Source organism: Rhopalosiphum padi, chromosome 1 (genome assembly GCF_020882245.1).
Source record: "Rhopalosiphum padi isolate XX-2018 chromosome 1, ASM2088224v1, whole genome shotgun sequence".
NCBI lineage: Eukaryota > Metazoa > Arthropoda > Insecta > Hemiptera > Aphididae > Rhopalosiphum > Rhopalosiphum padi.
The window spans coordinates 26533620-26555610 of record NC_083597.1 but is presented as its reverse complement, the minus strand read 5'-3'; the positions used below and the strand labels follow the sequence as shown (position 1 = coordinate 26555610).

At 24.2% G+C, this 21991-nt stretch overlaps 3 protein-coding genes across 5 annotated transcripts; 2 read left to right on the top strand and 1 right to left on the bottom strand.

Annotated features, from left to right (window-relative positions):
* The first annotated feature begins 167 nt into the window (after positions 1-167).
* On the top strand, positions 168-5790 carry LOC132921303 (twinfilin). 2 transcript variants are annotated; one of them, XM_060984270.1, is made up of 9 exons: positions 168-298; positions 384-505; positions 715-795; positions 2146-2257; positions 2322-2487; positions 2731-2977; positions 3048-3191; positions 5034-5155; positions 5221-5790. In XM_060984270.1, exons 2-9 carry the CDS (start codon positions 481-483, stop codon positions 5362-5364), a joined length of 1041 nt encoding a protein of 346 aa, XP_060840253.1. In that variant the 5' UTR covers positions 168-298; positions 384-480; the 3' UTR covers positions 5365-5790. The 2 variants fall into 2 exon arrangements, with proteins under 2 accessions (XP_060840253.1, XP_060840247.1); XM_060984264.1 differs by having other exon boundaries at positions 174-505.
* On the bottom strand, positions 5472-21991 carry LOC132921318 (dual specificity protein phosphatase 22-B). Of its 2 annotated transcripts, none has more exons than XM_060984289.1 (5): positions 21838-21991; positions 6208-6324; positions 6020-6144; positions 5746-5937; positions 5472-5679 (listed from the first exon to the last, which is right to left on the bottom strand). In XM_060984289.1, the coding sequence occupies exons 1-5, from the start codon at positions 21844-21846 to the stop codon at positions 5664-5666; spliced, it is 459 nt and encodes a 152-aa protein (XP_060840272.1). In that variant the 5' UTR covers positions 21847-21991; the 3' UTR covers positions 5472-5663. The 2 variants fall into 2 exon arrangements, with proteins under 2 accessions (XP_060840272.1, XP_060840263.1); XM_060984280.1 differs by having other exon boundaries at positions 5766-5937.
* Positions 15861-16999, top strand: LOC132918104 (uncharacterized). Its single transcript, XM_060979196.1, has 2 exons — positions 15861-16332; positions 16430-16999. The coding sequence occupies exons 1-2, from the start codon at positions 16161-16163 to the stop codon at positions 16714-16716; spliced, it is 459 nt and encodes a 152-aa protein (XP_060835179.1). The 5' UTR covers positions 15861-16160; the 3' UTR covers positions 16717-16999.

Below are 21991 nucleotides of genomic sequence, written 5' to 3'. Positions count from 1 at the left end.
GGAGAACGGTAAACGTTGGGCGGGAAACGAGTTCGGTACAAAACACAAAGGATTATTCGAGAAACAGCGCTTCAAAGCATAGTGCCACGGATGAATTCTCTTATCAATTTATCACCGTCGTCACTCGTCATTCAATATATATAATTATAATACCTAATTGTTGTTACTCGTTTGTTATTATTGTACAATGACTACAGTCTACAATGTATATTGAGATTTCATCGTTTCGGATTACACATTTACAGTATTTGTATTACAATAATACAGTATAAATGTATAATAAATAAAATAATAAATAGTAATACTTTACTTTAGTTTTTAATAATTTATTTTTTAACCACCTTCACGAAATTAATAATCATTTAACAATTGAAAAATAACAGATAATTCGTAACATTATCAATCGACGAAGGTGGACTGAAAATTTCAAGATTTGTTCAAACCGTTTACTTGTGTGATTACTGATTTGTTATTGAAAAAATGTCACACCAGACAGGAATCAAAGGTAAACTAAAAGTGAAGTCCCTGATCATCAATTTTGATTCTATTCAATTTAAATAATAATGATTTAGTATTTATTTTAATAACTTAAAGCCGAACAAAATGCATTTTAATAATTTAGATTTATTAATCGAATCAGAAAATTCATTATGTATTACATTATTATAATATCTTAACTTAAAAAAAATAAATTATGTTCTTTACTTGTTTCAGCAAATGACACACTAAAAAAGTTCTTTAGCAAAGCAACATCAGACAAGAGTGTTCGGGCCATTAAAGTGTCCATTGTAGACGGTTAGTTGATCATTTTCAATTCTTAAAGAAATAATACAATATTTTAGTATTTTATCAGGTTATTGCTATGTTAAGAAGTGTTATTTAAACATTATTTAATATTTCTCCTTGAATTTCCTTTTTAATAATTGCTCTTTTGCTTTTATGTTTGATTATAATATTAATAAATGATATAATAAATATTACAAAACTTTTGATTGTAAATAAAACATAAAAATGTATGTTTCTAAATAAATAAACATTTATTGAAGGACAAATATTAAGTTTTGTTATAATAAAATATATCTAGGCATACTTTTTTGATAATATTACTATTTTAAACATATCCAATTTCTGAAAAATTGTTTCTTATATTGGCTTTTGTCCAATTTCTATTTTTTGTGTATATTACTCATATTCTATATTAATATATTTAAAAAATCCACAGTATAAAAGAGTTTTTATCATTATTATTATTGGATTCATACCTATTCATGTTTATATTATATTGCTGATGTATTACTAGATAAAATAATTACATGTAAACATATAGTTGAATTTCAAATTATTTCACAATAATGTAACTTTATAAATTCTGTTTACATTTAATCCATGAAATTTAAAAATAAACTTATTTAAGTCCATTGTTACAAATATTTCACCACTATTTTTAGAGTTTTATAATTTAATTATGGACTTTACCTAAAAGTTATAATGTATAGGTAAAATACATTTGATTAAAAATAAAATAGTATATATACAGAGTGAAGTGTAATGGATTTCCACAATTCTGAGGTGAATTAAAAAAAAAACAATACAAGATATAAAAAAAAAATGTATTTTTAAAAACTATATTATACAAGGTTTTTTTTTTAGAGTATTTTTTAAAAATTATTTCGTCCAAATGATTGCTTTGACAAGCGACGCATATATGGAGAAGCTGTTTTCGAAAGTTTTCTAATCACTCTCGCCAGCATATCAAGTGGAATCCCAGAGATTTCTTGACAGATAGCCTCCTTTAGTTCTTCAATGGTTCTAGGTTGCTCTTAAATTTTGTACCCAATTCAAAATCGTTTTCCGATCAGGGACACTTTCGTTTAGATTTAAACCAAACCGAGTGCGGAATGCTCTTTACGTCGCAGTCATACGTTCGGCGTTTTTAAAAAATGCCTCGATAACAAAACCACGTTGTTCACCGGACCACGGCATGGTGACGACCAAAAACCTTATTAATAACTTAATCCAGCAAAATAAACCACTTAAATCTAATCAGTTTGATTACATGTTAATGATTATTTGAAATATGGGAGTCCATTATGCCGCACCTTGTAACAGTCTTTTTATAAACTAATTAATATCATTTTATTTTAGAGGAACTTTCTCTATCTGGTCATGAAAAACATCACAAATCATGGAAAGATGATTTTGAAAAAGTTGTCAAACAATTTATATTACCAGAAGTACCGTGTTATGTATTATATAGGTATACTAAAAATATTGTGTTATACTGATGTAATATAAACTAAACAATTTATATATATATTTAGATTTGATGTAAAAAGTGACACCAAAAATTATGATTGGTTACTTATAAGTTGGTGTCCTGATGTAGCGCCTATTCGACAAAAGATGTTATATGCATCTACAAAAGCTACTCTCAAACAAGAATTTGGCAGTGCTAAAATTAAAGAAGAACTTCATGGGACTAGCATGGTAAAATGAATTGTTTATAATATACATGAATAATATAATAAATAATATCCCTAATTTTTGAATTGAACTATTAGACAATTGGTTATATTTAAATATTTGTGATTTTTGTTTTTTTTTTTTTAATTGAACTGCTATACCTCTGTTTGTTTTAAAAATTAAATCGTTGTGAAACAATATTTACATATATATTATATATTAGACAATTTAATTTTAAAGTTTTTTAAGCTTTTGTTTATTTTATAGGTTGATGTCACTCTTGATGGATTAGAACAAAGTCGATTGTCACAAAAAGCACCAGCACCTTTAACTATCCGTGAAGAAGAAATCGCTGAACTTAGAAAAGCAGAGGTTGGACATAGTACATCAGTGTCTGTAGATAGTCGATCACAGGCAGTGTCTGGTATCAAGTTTCCTATGTCTGTTGCTGCTGTAACAGCACTTTCCATATTTGTGGATAGTAGTGAAATAAACTATGTACAATTCTACATTGGTATAATCAAACATTTTCATTATTAAAATTTTTTCTATGAAATTATTTTTAATGTTTTCATTTGTATTAGATATGACAAAAGAGAGTATTGAATTAGCTACTTCAGACAACGTATCTGTGAACCTTCTCAATGATCAAGTTCCTAAAAATGATGCTAGATATCATCTTTATATGTACCAACATAAGAGAAATGGTACCCAAACAAATTCTGTTTGTAAGTAAATACTACATTTAAAACTTATTTTATTTTATTATATACATAAACAGCTATAATCAATTAATGCCATATTGTATCAGCAATCCCAAACTGTCTGAGATGTTACAGCATCATTTGCCTAAAATATATTTTTTACTATCGGTATGAATATGCTTAATTGCCCTATTTAAAATGAATGTGAATTCTTAAAAGTTACAATTCTCTGATAAAGTTATCTGTAAATTTATTATTTATAAAGTAATTATAACAATCATAAAGAATATTATATTTAAATTATCCAATGAGGAAATAGGTTAATCAGTTGAGCAGCTTATTTATACATTTACTTTATTAATTTTATAATAGAATTTAATTCAATAATTTCTCTAAGACACTAATTATCAAGCTCTTGATAGGAAATAATTACTTTAACACTCTCACTCGCTTAATTATTTCTAATCTTTCATTAGAATGCCAGTGATGTCTTTAATAATAAATAAATTAACTTTGGTTAATGGCTTATTCTTTAAGTCAGATAATCACACCATAAAGCTTTTTATCAAAAATTAATATTGTATAGATTATATAGTTAAAAAAAAAGATGGGCAAGTGGATATCGCTCTGCTGTATAGTAGACATGGAGATGAGTAGGTCACTATAATGGATGTATTAAATTTGAATACAATGACAGGTATCATTGTATATGAAAAACAATTCTGAACGGTAATGATTTGTAAGTCTAGGATATTTAGTAGAATATATTATATTATTACCTGTATTTAAATTGTAATGTATCGTTATTTTATTCAATTTCGTAAAAAAAATAAATTTCATGTGCTCATAAAATTTTTTCTATATTGACGCTGAAGTTTTTTTTTACTGTTATTTGAAGAAAAAGTTATGGATTTTTTAACCTTAGATATAAATCATAAAAATTTTATGAATTTTCAACTTCAAAATTCCTTGCAAATTTTCGCAATTTTGACATATTTTGTAAATATTTTAACTTTAAATGATTATAAACAAAAATTTTGACTAATGATTTTTGATTTTTTTTTTACTTCAGTAAGAACAACTAATAATAAACCTTGTATTAACTTTTAAAAATTTTTTTATATCGGCATTTCAAGAAAAATCAAAAATTTCAATGGCTTATAAATAGTTTAAAAAAATTCTAAATATTTTGAAAATTTAATCGTAAATAGATAACACTAATATAAACATTTGGTGAAAATTTCAAGTATTTAAAATGGTCAGTTTTTGAGTTACAGCAAAATCGAAAAATCGATTTTGTCAAAAAGTAGTTATGCATAAAAATTCCCGTTTTTTCGTTACTTTTTTAATGTTTTTCCTGACGCTTTTGAAAACAACTGGAAATTTTTTACTTTTGACCCCCCCCCCCTCCCATAGTACCAACTAGATTCAATTTCCTTTTCAAAAAAGAGCTGAAGTCAAAAATCAAAGCACTATTACTACTCCAAAACGTGATGACAGATACAAAAATAAAAAAAAACACATCATTGTAAAATCAATACATTCATTACTCTGTTCAGAATCTAAAATGTATATACATATACATAAGAATTTCTTTATTTTATAAGTATACCAATTTAATACAGGAATAAAAATATTTATACATCATACTTAAATATTTAATATGCTAGTGAGCAAAGTTTTAAAAGTCAAAATAAATTAATTTATAAATTTGTATTTTTATAATAACTAAACAAACTAAATATTTTGATAAGTATCTACTATACATATTGTGTAAATAATTAAAATATTAATAAAATAAAATATATTAAATACATTGAAAAAATCTTATAAATATTTTACTATAATTACATCTTTCATTTTTAGTTTTCATTTACTCAATGCCAGGATACTCGTGTCCTATAAAAGTGAGAATGTTGTACTCCAGTTGCAAATCACCATTTATCGAAGAATTAGAAAACTTATATAAATTAAAAATTCATAAAAAAGTAAATATCTATATTTTTATATTAAATGGAATTAATTAATTGTGAAAAATTACTTTTATTTATAGTTGGAAATAGATAATGATGATGTCATCAATGAGAAATATCTATTAGATGAACTATACCCAGAAAAAGAATCTGATAAACCAAAATTCAGTAAGCCCAAAGCTCCAGGACGAGGTGTTCGAAGAATAATAAAGTCTAACGAATAAGTATTCATTTTATTAAATTATTAATCTATCTAATTAATGTTAAAACATGTAATGTTATACAACTTATAATTTTTCCTTTATAAGAAATTTCTATGTTTGGTCTTCCATTTTATTTTATAAAATTTTATTATTTATTTATTTTTAGTGTTATTGAGTATTAATTCTAAAATTGTATTGATTGTTTTATTTTTCATAAATTTTTAATTAATTATTTTTTTATTTTTTGTGTTCTTCTCCAATGATTCTTTTACAATATTCTTCATCTGATATAAGTTGGTTATTAGAATGGCTGATAGATGCTAATCTTGTTCTTTCCTAAAACAAATTAATTTAATACATTATGAAAAGAATAATTAACTTTTGAGTTGTCTCAAGAAGTACTTGTTATGATGATCACGCACTTCTAATAAATAATTACACTCATAATACTGGAGTTGTTTATTAAATCCTTCGTTGGGACTTGAAATTGATCGACATGCTTTCAGAAGTCGAAGAACATGTTTTAATTTAATAGTAGTGGCTGACATGATATAAGCAGCAGCTATTGTTACACTTCTAGACATTCCAGCCAAACTGAAACATGTCATAATATTATATGCCATATTTTGATCTAATATTTTACTAAAACAAAAATATAAATGCCAGCATTATCTACCAATGAACTAAGACATTTTGATTTTTAAGACGAGCTTTATGTATAAAATCATTGCATATTTGAAAATATTGTATAAGATTTTGTTCGGGACTATCAATAGCTTCAATACATAAATATTTTTTATCCTGAAATAAATTAAAATTAAAATAATTCTTTGTTTAGCATTTTTATAATTAAAAAATACTGACTTGATAAATTTTCTTTGGTGCATCCAATATAGAAATTATATGAGTTATTTGATTACTTTCTAGTTGAGCAAAATCTTTCGAGTCTCTAAAACTGCCAATAAACAAACCAGGGATCACCTAAAATCATTAAAAAAAAATGTATAAATATATATTTATTGTATTACCAAGTACCAAGCTATGCTTTAAAGTTTGAGATAATTAAAGTTCTAAGCAATATTTCAGTTGAGACTTGAAGCCTTATCTATGTAATTTTAAAAAATGAATTCTTGAAAAAAAAATTAGTCTTCTTTTAATTATAAAAAAGTTAAACCTAATAATATTATAGTTATAATATAATATATGAAATATTATCAATTATGTTTAGGTATTTTAGGTCGAAAAACTATAAATTAATAAGTTAATTATTATTTTTTTTTTATCTCAATCAAAATGTTGCTACATTTAGTGAAACCTTAATTAATGCACTATTACAAATTCATGTATTAATATTCAATAAACCTAAATTATATAATAAAAAAAATTGTATGACCTAGTCAATATTTTGCCTAATTATATATTGACTATTTTTGTATTGAACATTACAAAATGAAGATCCTTAAATATGCAATTTTCATACTGACTATGCCTTACTTATCATAGTATCATATAAGACATAAACATAACATAAGTATAAAAAATTTCCTACCCTACAATCATACAAGGTAGTTATTTTTTCCAATGAATATTTTTTGTCATTTCTATTAATATATATTGAAACCTATGACAAGACAAAACACTTAATTCCTAAACTTATTATTGTTTATACTGTAAAACCTATGTCATATATTAATGAAAAAAGGGGTAGTGTGACTTAGCCGGTAGTCCACTCAATTTAAAATTTAGTTCCTATTATTAAGCATAAGTCATTTTTAGAAAATATTAAGAGGGAACTTCTCTGGCTATTTGCACTTATGAGTTATGATTATATATCAATTGTGTATTTTAGGGCGTAACAAACCGATCGTTTTCTTTCTAAATCTAAATTGTATGTGATATTAAACTGTGTGAAAAGTATAATTTATTTATTTATATCTTAGTAATTATAGTATAATGGAAATTAATATAAATCAAACATTTTATTAAGTATAATAATTTTCAATTTCTATACCTAGCTCAAATATTTTAAAAAAGTTTTTAATTCTGACAATCATTATTCAAACATTTCAAACGGTCTAGAAAAATCGAGTCCTCGCCCTAAAAATAAACACAGTATACGCCCTCACTATATACCTATTTGATCAGTCATCACTCTTCAATGTATGGTTATATAGTTGTAAGTATAAAAACTTAACAAAAATATTAGAAAGAGTCTGGTGAAGTTAAAAACTGTCAAAATTATATCAATACTAATCGATAAAATTAAATGATTATAAAAAATATGAAATATTAATTTAAGTATAATAAAAAAATTGGAAAATATTCTATACGAAAAAAATAACCGATATTTTTAGCAGCTTCCGGTTAGGTCATATACCGCTATTAGTAATAACCTATTTCTAAGTTCAACTCGTTAAGTCATCACCTCCCGTTCAACTTTAAATCAACTGTCATTATATAACTATATTATATATACGAAAATCGTATCTTCGTCCCTCACTCTCAGCCGGAAACCATTAAAGAAAGAAAAAAAACTGCATTTGTCTACCATAAATATTATTGTGCGCTGAAGGCTGAACGCTGTATGACAATGATCGTTCCGGAAGACAAAAACGGAAGCGATTTTAGAACTTGTGACATACTCAGTAATTTTCAATAGTGAGAACACAACCACATAGTAAATGAAAATTGTTACTTACTGTAACAAATTGTTTTTTGTTAAAAATTAATCTATAACACATAGGTAAATGGTAAATGGTATAGGTTAGCTAAGTAGCTTACTAGCTAGTGTTTTATGTAAGGTATACATAATGATATACTTATTACGTTAAATTATATTTGTAATTTTTATTTCTTATAAAAAAGTATATTTAATTTTGTACGATAAGATTCAGTCATCAAGTAACATTATAATGATGTTATTATGTTATACCTAATCTTTCTATCTGGGATTCGTCTACACTCTACACCGGGGGCGGCCAAACGGTCGATCGCGGACAATTTCAAAAGGCCACGTACACGAAAATTAATCGTGGTTGTAAGGAACAAATTATCGATAAGTTTATCGAAAAATGTTCTATGTAAGTCGATCCTCAAAGATGTAATATATTTTTAGTAGATCGTGACCAAAAAAAGTTTGGCTACCCCTGCTCTACACTGTAGAGTTTACGATGTTCGATTCTTTTTCAAAAACATTGTAATTATTATCTTTACAGATATTTTTTTGGATATTTTAATGACATTAAAAACAATATTTTTGAAAAAGAATTACATTACTTATAGCAATTATAAAAATTATTTTCTTTTTAGATTCCGAGTGAAACAATGAATAATGATTTTACAATTATGTGTATTTTTTTGTGTGTACACAATTAGGTAATGGTCGATAAAATGCTTCATTTTCAACTTAGAAGGTAGTTTCAGATAATAAATTGAATCTAGTTTCTATTTTAAATAGGTCAAAACTAAAAATTCTCATTATTTTTTTTTTAAATCAAGAAAACAAACAACAAATTAAGGAAAAACGGAATTTTTACGCCAAACCAGTGTTTGACTAGATTTCTTTATTTTGTTATAATTCAAAAACGAATAATCAGGGAAACATGAAACTATTATAAATAAATATTATTTCTCTTCAAACATTTTTTGTTTTTTGTCGTAGTCTAAAAACAAATTACTGTAGATACTTTTATGTTTATTATAGTAACTATTTATAGAGGTATTTTTATTAAATTTTGAGTTATAGAAACATATACTTTATAGTATAGTATAAATATATTATTATAATAATTAAATAACAATAAGTAATAACTAATACCATTAAACTTAATAAATGCAATATTTTCGAAAAAAATTATATCGACCTACCGGCCATAATATTAAAAGTAATAATATAACTATATATCATATTTAACAAGTATATCTAGGCCCACTGTTCACTTAAACATAGAAATTAAATTATTAAGAAAACATCAGCTTTTTAGTTTTGACCCTCGAGAGCTATGACTACTATGTAGTGCTATGTAAAATGTTACAATTAAAAATACCCATATCTCGCTTAAAAATATTGAAATATTGTAAAAAAGTCGACATAAGAATATAGACTAGATTTGTAAATTTAAATTTTATAATATAATATGAATTAATCCTCTTAATATACAAAGACATTTAAAGCTAACAACACTAGATTGGTTTTTTTCAAAAAATCATCAAGTTTGTTAAATAGGGATTTGACTGTGCTTATAATGTTATAAATGAATCTTTTAAGCCTTCATTTGATAATAAAAAAAAATCAATGTTTATTTTTCAAATCTTATGATAAAAGTATAATAACCCTGCCTCCAATTAGGATGTACCTATAAGGCCCCAGAAACTCCTGCCTAAATATTCCAAAGGTGGCAAGGTATATTTTGCATATTTTTTCTGCGTATTATTGACCTGCTTTAAAAATTACAACAAACCAATGCATGAAAGTTAAAATATTACATGAAATAATAATGCATATAAATGTAAAATATAATATGCACTTAATAGAACTAATGTATAACTATTTATTATTTATATAGATGTATATTAATAAATTATTGATATCATGACAAAAGCTATTAACAACTTTCCAATTCTTTTAATTCATTAAAATATTAAATAAATAATCCTTCCACTCCTACTTATATATATTAAATTCATATAATACCTATTTAATATCATAAAGAAAAAGAGTTTAGCCATGAAAAAAAATTAGCTTGGTTCAATGTTTACACTCTTATTAAAAAAAAAAAAAACATAAATGGAGCTATCAATTTACACATTAAAAACCCATATTATTTCATTTCCATGCATTATTATACTAATAAGTCGTAATTATTGGTCTAAATAGGGACTACTATATAGAGAATACTATAACAGTCTACAGTGCAGCTAAACTTTTCATTTTATACTTATTTGAATATTCCTATGCAACAGTTACCTACACGTAGCATCTACGTGGATCGATAGAATTGATTTCAGCGGAAATATTTATTCAAATGGACGTCAGTTAAAAACAAGTCATAATTTAATTAAATATCTGCTTTTATCAATCATCCTGTTCAAATAATATTTCAGGTTTTAAATTTTCAAATAAATGTATATTTATATTGTATCATATGTAGGTACGTGTGTATATACCTAATATAATATTTATATTTGAAGTTTTGTGTGTTATAGACTTATAGACTATAGATATATAGATTTATAAAAGTAATATTATCATTATTTAAAGTATAAGAATGACAGTTTACAACATGTGGCATTTTTTATCCGTGAATCATAAGTAAATATTACCTATGTTGCGTAATAGTTTATTTAATATAATGTATAAATCAAATAATATAGACATAGGTACCTATAAAGTTATCGTACAGATAAAAACTTTATACATAGGTAATAAAAACAAATAAATGTTAAAACAGTATACATCACTATAGGTATTAGCAATATTCATTATTCACACAAAATACGAAAAATTGAAATTAAAAATAATTTATTATCTTATAAAATATAATATATATCATTGTTCTCGAAAAGATAAAAAAAATAACAAAACTATAGACATATTATTATATTAATATACAAAAATTATGAATAAACCTAATTAAAAAAATATAATAGGTACTATAGTTCATTGTCGTTGATTTAGAAGCCCATAATTTTTCTGAGATAAAGCTTATTTTTGTATAATTTCTGCAGCATGCAATACCTATACACATTCATTATGAGGTATACCTACTGTGCGTTACACACCAATTTTCTTTAATGTAATCATTAATAATTAATATAATATAGTACTTCTCTTGTAGTCTTGTTTAATTTAGGTTTTTTTTTATTATAAATGTAGGTAGGTGAAAATTTTTGAATTTGAATTTAGTGCTAAAACTATATAAGTACGCCAAGTGTAACTTTTATTAAATATAAGCAATATAGCCGTATATTTAATTATATTTTAAATAAGGATATTAGGTATAACATTATACGTTTAAATATCAACGTAATGTAATATGCAAGAATATTATGATAGATATAACTAAAAACTCTAAAAGTAAATATATTAATAATTATGTGTTGACATTACATTTTATACAGGTAGAGGGACTCCAATTATAAATTAGTAACATACTAATGTATAATATACGATACGAGTATAGGTATTAGGTACCTACTACCTATAATATTATAAATTATAATATATAATAATTTTTAACATATTAAAAAAGTTAACTCATAAATGCTAAATAAGTAATAATATGTGTAAAGCTTAAGCTTAGTTGAACTACTGTCAGTAGAAATTAATTAAATAATCATGGAAAAAGTTTTTATATTATAAGAAGAAGCTTTAAATAAGGATAACTATTGAACAATAAATAATTTCTGGAGCTCAGCTAAGTCTTAATACAAGCGGATCAAAACATTTTTTGACCCACGTAATTTGAAAATATATATTCTAATATCACCTCCATCTCCATAACCAAGCCTTAATTGCACTACCGGTACAGTATTATAGGTATAAAACTATAAAATGACGTGATATACAAAATATTTAGTGCACGAGAAAGTAATAAAATACGTTCCCATGTAAACTCGCGTGTTTTTCGTACAGTGGCAATATTATAATTCGCAAGTAAGTTTCGTGATTTAAAAATTCATTATACATTCGTGCATTTTAATATTTTTGTTCATTGTCTAAATAAAAAAACAACTTATGTATTTCATTATTATAGGTTGCACGTTTAATATTTATGTTAAAAATAATCACATGTATTATTACTAAAAAGTTGCAATTTATAAGTATAACAAAAGTTATAGGTGTATAGTGTATTGCACTAAATTGTAGTACTTGAAATGTACATAGAATAATTTTTATAAGTAACTACATACAATCCTATACACATTATAATGTATATGTAAATGTAGAATGTTCTATAACTATAAAATGAACAATTTGCATAACAATTTTATGGAGTAAAATAATTTTCGCGTACCTAATATGTTAAAAATAATTGTGCGTTATTTTGACACATGCGTGGCCATGAACTGATGATTAAATTACCAACTTACTATACTTAACTATCAATACATAAAAAAAATCTTTTATAAAGGTAAGTAAATACTAAATCGGTGTTCTTAAAAATTAAAAATTATAGGAAACTTAGTACACAGTACCAGTATTAGTATAGGCACATTATAATCAATGACCAAATTACCTAGACATTGAATGTTATATAGATACCAGATACGACTACCTTAATTAAATTATATATATAGGTTATATGGTAGGACCGTAGGTGAGTAGGTAACACCATACCTATATCGGTACATATTATGATAAGTATATTTCATAAATTATGAATCATATAATGTATTGTAATACACTACACAAACATTAGGCTATTAAATATATTATATTTTATTATTAACAAATATTATAAGGCAAATGTTGGAATTCCTTAGTTGTTTGTTTAAAACTTAGGCGTTAACATTTATAATTTTATGAAATTTTAACTACAAAATAAATTGCCAATTAACACAATATTGATGAATCTTGTAAACACTAAACGCTAACTTTAAATGCATTGAAAAAAATTGTATTTTTGACATGCGGCTAATAAACATTTCAAATATTTAAAATTAACAACAAAAAAAGAGCCAAAATATTTTGGAAATTACACTAAGCTTAGTATAAATGCTAAAATGCTAATTTATACTGTATAGGAGAATTTCAATGAGTGACTGTAGTAATTGATGTGTTAAATTTAAATTCAATGATACATTATTGTTTACGAAAAATGAATCTGAGTGGAATTTGTCTATCAAACTCAGAATTGGCTTTAAGGCTTGGAGCAAATTGTTTAAGAAAATGCCTCAGAATATATTTTTTATAAGACCCATACAAATGCGCGAAGCCAGTGGCAACAGTTTCTCTGGCCCTCCCTAAGGTCAGCTCTGATCAAACTATATCACCAAGTAGCAAATACATATTTTTTAATTTTTATGATAATATGTTATTTATACTAGGTACTATTAAAATTAATTATTTAATTAAAAGTATTATAGTAGATTAATTTAAATTTTGTTAAAAGCATTATATGAGATAAGTTAAAGTAAAATATTTTAAGTACTTCCTAATCAGAGAAACCGAAAAAAAAGAAATTTTTTAAGCAAAATCAAATTTTTATTTTGTTTTAATTCAAAAAGTATTAATCGTAGAAACTTAGAACTTTCTACTGTTACTTAAGTTATAATTTTATATTTTATATAATTAATAAAAAAATAAAAAAATGTAGACTAAATTTAAGCTATTTATAGACATTTAAAATGTAGGATATTTTTTGTTTTTTTTCTCATAAAGACATAATGTTTATGACGGTAAAAAGCTAGACAATTTATTACAAAATCAAATAATATTCATAAGGTCCATAACATATATAAAAGTTTCAAGTCCCCGTGAATAATATTTTTGAATTACAACAAATAACTAGGTGTTATTTTTGTTTTTTAACTCGAAAAGCTTATAAAAAATCTTAACTCTAATTTTTAAAGTTTTTAAACAAATAAAACACATTTATATAAACACATACACAAACAAAAATTCACATCATTGTAAAATCAATAAATTCATCACTCAACTAAGAATCTAAAATCAAACCAACTGTATAAACTATTAATGAATAATATAATTAATTATTAATATTGTTACAATATTTGTTTAAACACTTATTATTATTAATATAAACTATTAAATTATATTTCATGTCACATCTATTATAGCAAATATTTTTTTAGGCCCATTATATGATTTCAGGTAACCTATAATATAATGTATCATAGGTATACTTGATAATTTATGTTTTTTACAGGTAAATAGATATATCTACCATCAACTATCAATATTATATAGGTATTAAATTATATTAAAAGGTATTAGGTATATATATATTAATAATATTCAAAATTAATTACTTTATTGACTATTATTAGTATAAGTAATTCATACTATATTTCGTACTTTATACATTTATATATAACCTAAAACACACGATTTTCGATCATACCTAGCTGTATGGCTATATACAGTGATTTCTTATTAATCTTTACATTAAGTACATAAATATAACATACATTGTACAAAAACGTAATAATATATGTATTATATTTTATTATTTATGAATTTATTATTATCATTTTTTAAATTATAATCTTGATGATTTTCCAAGTTTTTAATAAGTATATCTTTGTATTGTGTAAAAATGTTTTGTATATTTACTTCCCAGATAATATAATTTTTCATGGCCCATGGCAATTAAATAAATACATAAATAATAGTTATTATAAATTAAATATTTAAAACTCTCTTTTACTTAAGAAAGTTTTGTATATTTTATGTTACAACTATTAAATTTTAAGAAACAAAAGGGATTATCCTTGGGGGTAATGTCAAATTGCACTCATTTTAGTTCAATTATTGCACTTGGGTTAAAAAAAAAAGTAATGGTCGAACTGCACTGGAGTAAAAATTAGGTAAAGATCGAACTGTACACTCGGACTCGGGTTAAAAGTAGGTAAAGTTTCAATAAAAAAGTCATGCATGAAGAGGTTAAACATTTTAAAAACACTCTATCACACTTTACAGGCTTAGGACTGACAATAATTTTAATCATTATTATATAGTGTGGTTAAAAAACGAGTTTTTATGTATATATATAATAATTATGTTAATATTAAATATATATATAATATATATATATTATCTAATAAATTAAATAATATTTTTTTAAATCGTTTTTTAAACTTGCCAAATTACTACTATCTATTATTTTAATAATTTTTTGTAGTAATTATAAAAAACTGAATTCAAAAACTGTAATCTGGTAATTAATATCTGGTGATATAAATTAATATATTTTTCGATTTCGTTCATTTTTTCTGGTATCGCGTAGTTGTAGGTCTTGTATCAGTATTCTGCATTAAAATATAAGTATTTATTTTTAACTGTGTTAAAACATCAATAAAGACATCTATTTGGATGTGTAACTAAAGTAATTTATTGAACTTTAAGTAGTAGGACTCGCATGCATTTGTAGACTATAGTCCTTTGATTAGAAATCATATCTACCTATCCGAAGCCCATATATAAGGCGGAAAATGCCTTGTTAAAAATATAATTATCTACCAAATGGTGACTAAATTTTTGAACAGCGTTTTTTCTGAGATATTTAACAAAAAGTCATCTATAAAAAATTCGCAAATTCAACTTAATTTGAAAAACTTAAATAATGTTTATTGCGAAACCATTTTCCAATTTCTGTTTTAGATTTATAATCTGTAGGAACAACTAACAAGTTCGGAGTTTCAAATTTTGTATTTTGCGATACCATGATTGTGATAAATGGAATCTACAACCTATTACTTTAGAGTTTACATACATAAAGGCATAAAGGAAACATTTCATAGACAGCAACAAGAATTGCTCGTTTGAAATTTTTTACAAATAAATTTGGCATAAATATTAAACCTAATTCATTGCAAGTACTTTACACAAATTATTTTAAAAATGTTTTTATATATGTTACCGGAAATGTTGACAATTTAGGAAATGACGACAATTCCTAGTAAATGTTGACAATTCCTAAAAGCGGAAGGCAATGTTATCACCGCCTAGGAATTGTCATCATTTCCGTAGTTTATTAGGCAATGTTATCATTAGGGCCCGAAATTCGATGATCTAAAAATATATATAAAAAAAATGCATAAAATGACATTTATTAATTTATTTTTTTTATAAAATGATATTAAAAATGTATATTTTACTGTACAAATTAATAAATATTGTTTCGATACAAATGTGTGTTGGAACTACAGTACGTCTGAATATTCCAGATGTAGATCGTGCTCGTGGATCACCAAGAAATGTATTAGCTGTTGTAACAGAAGTTAAGGACGATTTATACAAGCTATGTAAGAAGTACACTAATATTCTTATTAACGTTTTAATCATCTTCGTATACAAACTCATGCGTTATAAAAATTTATTATTATTTTTTTTAAATTGTAGGCACTGAAAGTGGACTTCTAAAACATATGTACACAAGATCAGAAATAAATCCTTGCAAAGCAAATTTATTGGATCTAAGTACTGTTTTAAAATCGGCAGGTCAAACAGAAAAACCATTATCACTTCGGGAGGCAGCTACTGTAAATAGTATTTCAGGGGCACAAGGATATACCCGATGTCAATGTAAGACAATATGCAAGACGAACAGGTGTGCTTGCAGATCGGCATCTAGAATTTGTAATTCTAAATGTCATGGAAGTTTGCTATGTGAAAATAAAAATGAGTAACTACGTTGCAAATCATAAAAAATTTTTAAAAAGTTTAAATTACATAAATTAAAATGTTAAAAAAATTCTTGTTTATTTATTGATTATTTATTAAGGTGATACTAGATTAATTAATAATTATGTTTGATAAAAGTAATATTTAAATAAGTCAGATTAAATTTAAAAAATCTGGCATCTTTGCCTACTATCGTTAGGAAATGATAACATATACTAGGTGATGATATCATTTCCTTCCGATTTTAGGAATTGTCAACATTTACTAGGAATTGTCATCATTTCCTAAATGTCAACATTTCCGGTAACATATACATATCTACAGTTTTATTTGGAAGCAAAATAAAGATTAAGAATTATTAAGTATATATTTAATTATGTATTGTGAACTATATGCAGTGTGAATATTTGATAAAAAAAAAAAAAAAACTGGACAATATAAAAATGTGCCAACCACAAAAATAATAGTTTTTTTAATTACAAATTTCCTAATTTTGATGTAATACATATTTTAATACATTTTACAATGTTAACTATTTTGTATTATTATACCTATACAGTTTTTATTTGTATTAAAAACTATTGATATATTGTACAATCATTTAACATAATATATTTCCGCAAATTTGTTTAAGTAATAAAAAAATTAGAAACATAAAATTTAACACTAATTTAAAGTCTTGCGGAAGTGAAAAATGCAGTAAGAAAATTAAGTGAAGTTTAGGAAGAATCCGGAGTTATAAAAAAAAATAAATTAAGCTATATAGTCGACAGTCGTTAAAAACGTTGGTTTACAGAAAAATAAAAACTATTAAAGATATATTTTTGAATAAAAATGAAAATACGTCAATGGATTTTGTATTAACACCGTCTGATATATCGAGTATGAAATATGCTCCATTATCCTTAATCGACTTTGAACGCTTCTTCAGCCACTACAAGTCGATTTTGAGACTTAATCGGCGTACATTTAAACTTAAAAATCTCCAAATGAATGTTGTATTGTATCCAATTGTTACCAAAAAGACAACAATGAAGATTATTGGATGAATAATTATTAATTGCAATTTCAAAAAAATGTTTATAACAAACCTATAATATGGCTATATCTACATCAGGTATTTTTATAATATATGGTCATTGATAAATAATTAAAATGAATGTAAAATACCAATTTTTTTATTAAATATATCATGTTTTTTAATACTTTTTTTGACAAAAATAAGAACATAAATATTTATACATATTTTGACTTTCTATATTGTATAAAAATCTGCGGCCTATACAGTCATTAGTTTTAAAATTATTATTACTAAAGTATTTTCACTGAGGTCAATAACGGTTAATAAAAATAAAACTTCACATAAAAATATCAAAATTTGTATAAAAATATTATCTTATGCTTTTCTAAACAAATAAATAAACACTTACTTTTATTATAATTTAGGTAATCAGGTAATTTAGTAATCGCTTTTAATTAAATCAATTTAATGTATAGCTACCTAAAACTTATAGATTATAGTTTATACAATACCATAGGTATCTAAAGTCTAAACACATATTTGTAATCATATTACGTAAAATTTCCTTTGATATTGGATTTCTGATGTTCTATTTTTTATATTAAAGTTTTATTTGTATTCGAAATCTAACCCAACTCTCAAGGCCTCAAATAACAAAAATATGTAAATTTATTTTTATAAACAATAGGTTCTTTAAATGAATTATTATTATATTTGTAATTTGTATAGGTATTGATTATTGGATATCGAACAAAACTAATGTGTAGAAATTTGTGTTTTAATTTTATTTTTTTGTACTCATTATTACTTCGTTATAGTCAATATATAGTCATTACTCATTACTCATTATAGACACATTTCATACAGCATAAAATTACATAATATTTATGATGTCTCATAATATAGGTTGGATATAAAACCCATATTATATTTTAACATAACTAAATTATAAATTAAAATAAACATTTTGAAAGTATTTTTTTGAGTTCAAATGAATTTAATTCGTTTTATAAAATGACTATTACTATTATATTTTAAGCCAAATAATTAATGACAATGAGTTAAAGATGGCCGGCGACGTAAAAAACAAACATAATATAAAAAATAGTATACAAAAAAATGACATTTGTTATTTGTGTTATAATCGTAGATGTTTTATCATTTAAATAAATGTTTAAAAAGGACTACAGAACTTTTTTTAAACATTACGAAATTAATTTTTCCTCTTTTATGAATTACATAGGTACACAATATTCATATAACTATATATGATTTAAAAATAAAAATATATTTAAAATTCAATTAAAATAATAATATACGTAGGTATGCACATGAAATACATGAGACCTGAAGTGAGTAATTGATATTCATATCTACCATAATAACATTGTGAAAAATGTTTAAATTGTTGACCATTTTGTATCTAGCTAGCTGGAAGTGCTCAAATTAAAGTGCATGTAAAATTACTTTTTAATTGTTACAAAAATGACAGATATTATGTAAAATTATTTAATTGTGAATTAATTATATATCGTTTTTTCAATACATTTTTTCAACAATTTCTCCTTCTTTTTAAATTCAATAATATGTATGTACTCAGTGTTATTAAATAAAATAAACATCTTATAAACCATGTCCAATATATTTCTATTCAATAAATATGCAAGTTTTATACTAAATATATACAAACATATAATAGATACGAATATATAGTCATGCTCATACATATAACATCATATATAGTCATATATGGTGATGTTAACCATATCGATCAGTGTTGCGTTCGTGCGTCTTTTGGCAAAACACGATGTTTTATACATGGTATTTATAAAAACATAGAAGAATTACGAAATAAATAAATAATTTTAAACAACACGATGTATAGTTCAATGTTCACAAAAATACGTATTAACAAGGTAATGATTTAATGCGTATTCAATGACGTATACCGTGATACCTACTTTTTATGGATATTATATTATATCTAAATATATATATATATTATGTATTTTGCTATTTTTTATATACTTCAGTACTCTTTAGTGTTAAAAAATCTTAATCCTGTTAATAAACAAATATAGTAGCAACTAGCAGGTACAGTTTATTAGTCGTGAAGACATGCAGCCATGCAGAAACAATTTTTTTTTCTAACACCATTACTCATTAGTAGGTATATATACGACATTATACGTTAATGCAGTTACTAAAACTGTTCAAATTTCAACAACATATTAAATACAAATGAAATCAAATACGTCGTTTATTAAGTAGACTGCAAGTCTGAGTAAACATCATACAAAATAATAATATATTATATACATGCATTTTAATATTCGTGACAGCAAAATAAACAATGATGTCTATCTGCTATTGTATTAACATAATAACATTTAACAATAACAACACAATTATTTTCGTTTCCATTACGTTTAACATCTTTTATTATAAAATTAATTTAATATTGTTTGCATTATTATTATTATTATTATTATTATTGTAATACTTATGACATTTTGATATCTACCATAACGCTTTAAAAACAAAAGGCACTATGCTTCTAAAAACGTTTTATTAATTAACAAATATAGTTCCTACAAGAACTATCAGGTAAAAAATTCCAGAATCAAAATTATATCAATAAATATAATTACATATTATATTATTATCATTAAACAATCAAATAATTTTATAATATGAACGACTACATATTCTGTAGTACAACTAACAACTACAATACAAGTACACTAAATACAATACAGGCACCCTTAGATCACTGATGCTGTTTGCTGTTATATTGGTATTTGTATATTAGCATTTGTTATTTGATATTTGTAAAAATAAATTTCTTCTACCTATAGAAGTAATAGAACTATACAGATTTAAAACTAATATGTCTATGCTTCAGCCTAACCATAATAATGACATTATAAACTTAAGACATTTCAACATTTGAGTAATGAGTAGGTACTTCCTTGGTGATGATATCATAAACGAGTAACACAAACACACTATGTAATAACTAATAAGTTATCAAAGTAATAAGTCCTACAAATATATAAGGTACTATTAAATCCTTATATTTAATCTAATACCTATCAATTAAAACTATATTTGGATGAACACAATCATGCAGTTATACCATTGATTATATAATTATTTATGTACTGATATTTTACATACCTAATTTAATTTAATATATTAGGTATTAAAACGTTTATAATTTATTTAATTATGAACTATTCACCTTCATTCTTAGTTTTTAATTTATACTCAACTTCCACTGACCAAGTGAATCTAAAAAAAAAACTCACATCCACGACAACGTAAGTAGGTATCTAAATATGTTTTCTTAAAATATTTAAAAGTCGTTTACTCTATAAATGTATAATTTACTTATGTGTACATTTATTTTAAAAATTATCACTGTAGGTATAACTATTTATAGTAATAATATAATATGATTTCCCATTTTTACGATTTAGGTAGTTATCGTTTTTTCCCTACTTTTTTATATTCATAGCTAGTACCTATGTTTCATTTTAACATATAACAAATTTATTTTAATACTTTCCATATAAGATATAATATAATGTATTTATACATAATAAATACAATTTACAAATGATTAATGTATACATTATACTCAAATATGTATTTGTATGAGTAAAGGATGGTTATATCGATATATGTTCCTTTCTTACCATATTAAAAATAAAAAACCGCAACCAAATTATAATAATCCAAAATATGCAGACAATTAAATAATTAATTATTATGATATATATATGGTTTTGAAACAAATTTGGATTATCATCACATATTAGACTTAAACAAATATAAAAATATTTAGATCAAATATCTATAGATATATAAAAAAAAAACGAGTAATTAAAATAGTGATTATCCCCACCCCTAAATATATAATGGTACTCATTATAAAAAACACAAAAACATATACACTATATATATATGTTTATGTAGGTATACTTTAAATTGTAAATAAGAAATTAGAGTTAAATAATTAAGCTAACAAATAATTACAAAATCCATTTTAAATAATATATTTAAGATTAACTAAAAAAATAGTGATATTTTAATTACTCACCTTATCCATGACGGCGTCGGCAATAAGGAAAAACACCAAGCGACGGGCGAGCGTTTGTTTTGCATGTCAAAACCAATCTGTTTGGGTTCAATCCCTTCTACAGTTCGAGCTATTAAGTTTCCATTTATGCTTTCGTACCTTTCCATGAGCAGCA

Coding starts and splice junctions, on each gene's coding strand:
- LOC132921303 (XM_060984270.1), top strand. CDS start 481: ATGTCACACCAGACAGGAATCAAAG. Junction 796..2,145: donor TAAAGTGTCCATTGTAGACG/GTTAGTTGATCA, acceptor ATTTTATTTTAG/AGGAACTTTCTCTATCTGGT. Junction 2,488..2,730: donor AACTTCATGGGACTAGCATG/GTAAAATGAATT, acceptor TTTATTTTATAG/GTTGATGTCACTCTTGATGG.
- LOC132918104 (XM_060979196.1), top strand. CDS start 16,161: ATGATATTAAAAATGTATATTTTACTGTACAAATTAATAAATATTGTT. Junction 16,333..16,429: donor GGACGATTTATACAAGCTAT/GTAAGAAGTACA, acceptor TTTAAATTGTAG/GCACTGAAAGTGGACTTCTA.
- LOC132921318 (XM_060984280.1), bottom strand. Junction 6,145..6,207: donor CACCAAAGAAAATTTATCAA/GTCAGTATTTTT, acceptor AATTTATTTCAG/GATAAAAAATATTTATGTAT. Junction 5,938..6,019: donor CAAAATGTCTTAGTTCATTG/GTAGATAATGCT, acceptor GACATGTTTCAG/TTTGGCTGGAATGTCTAGAA.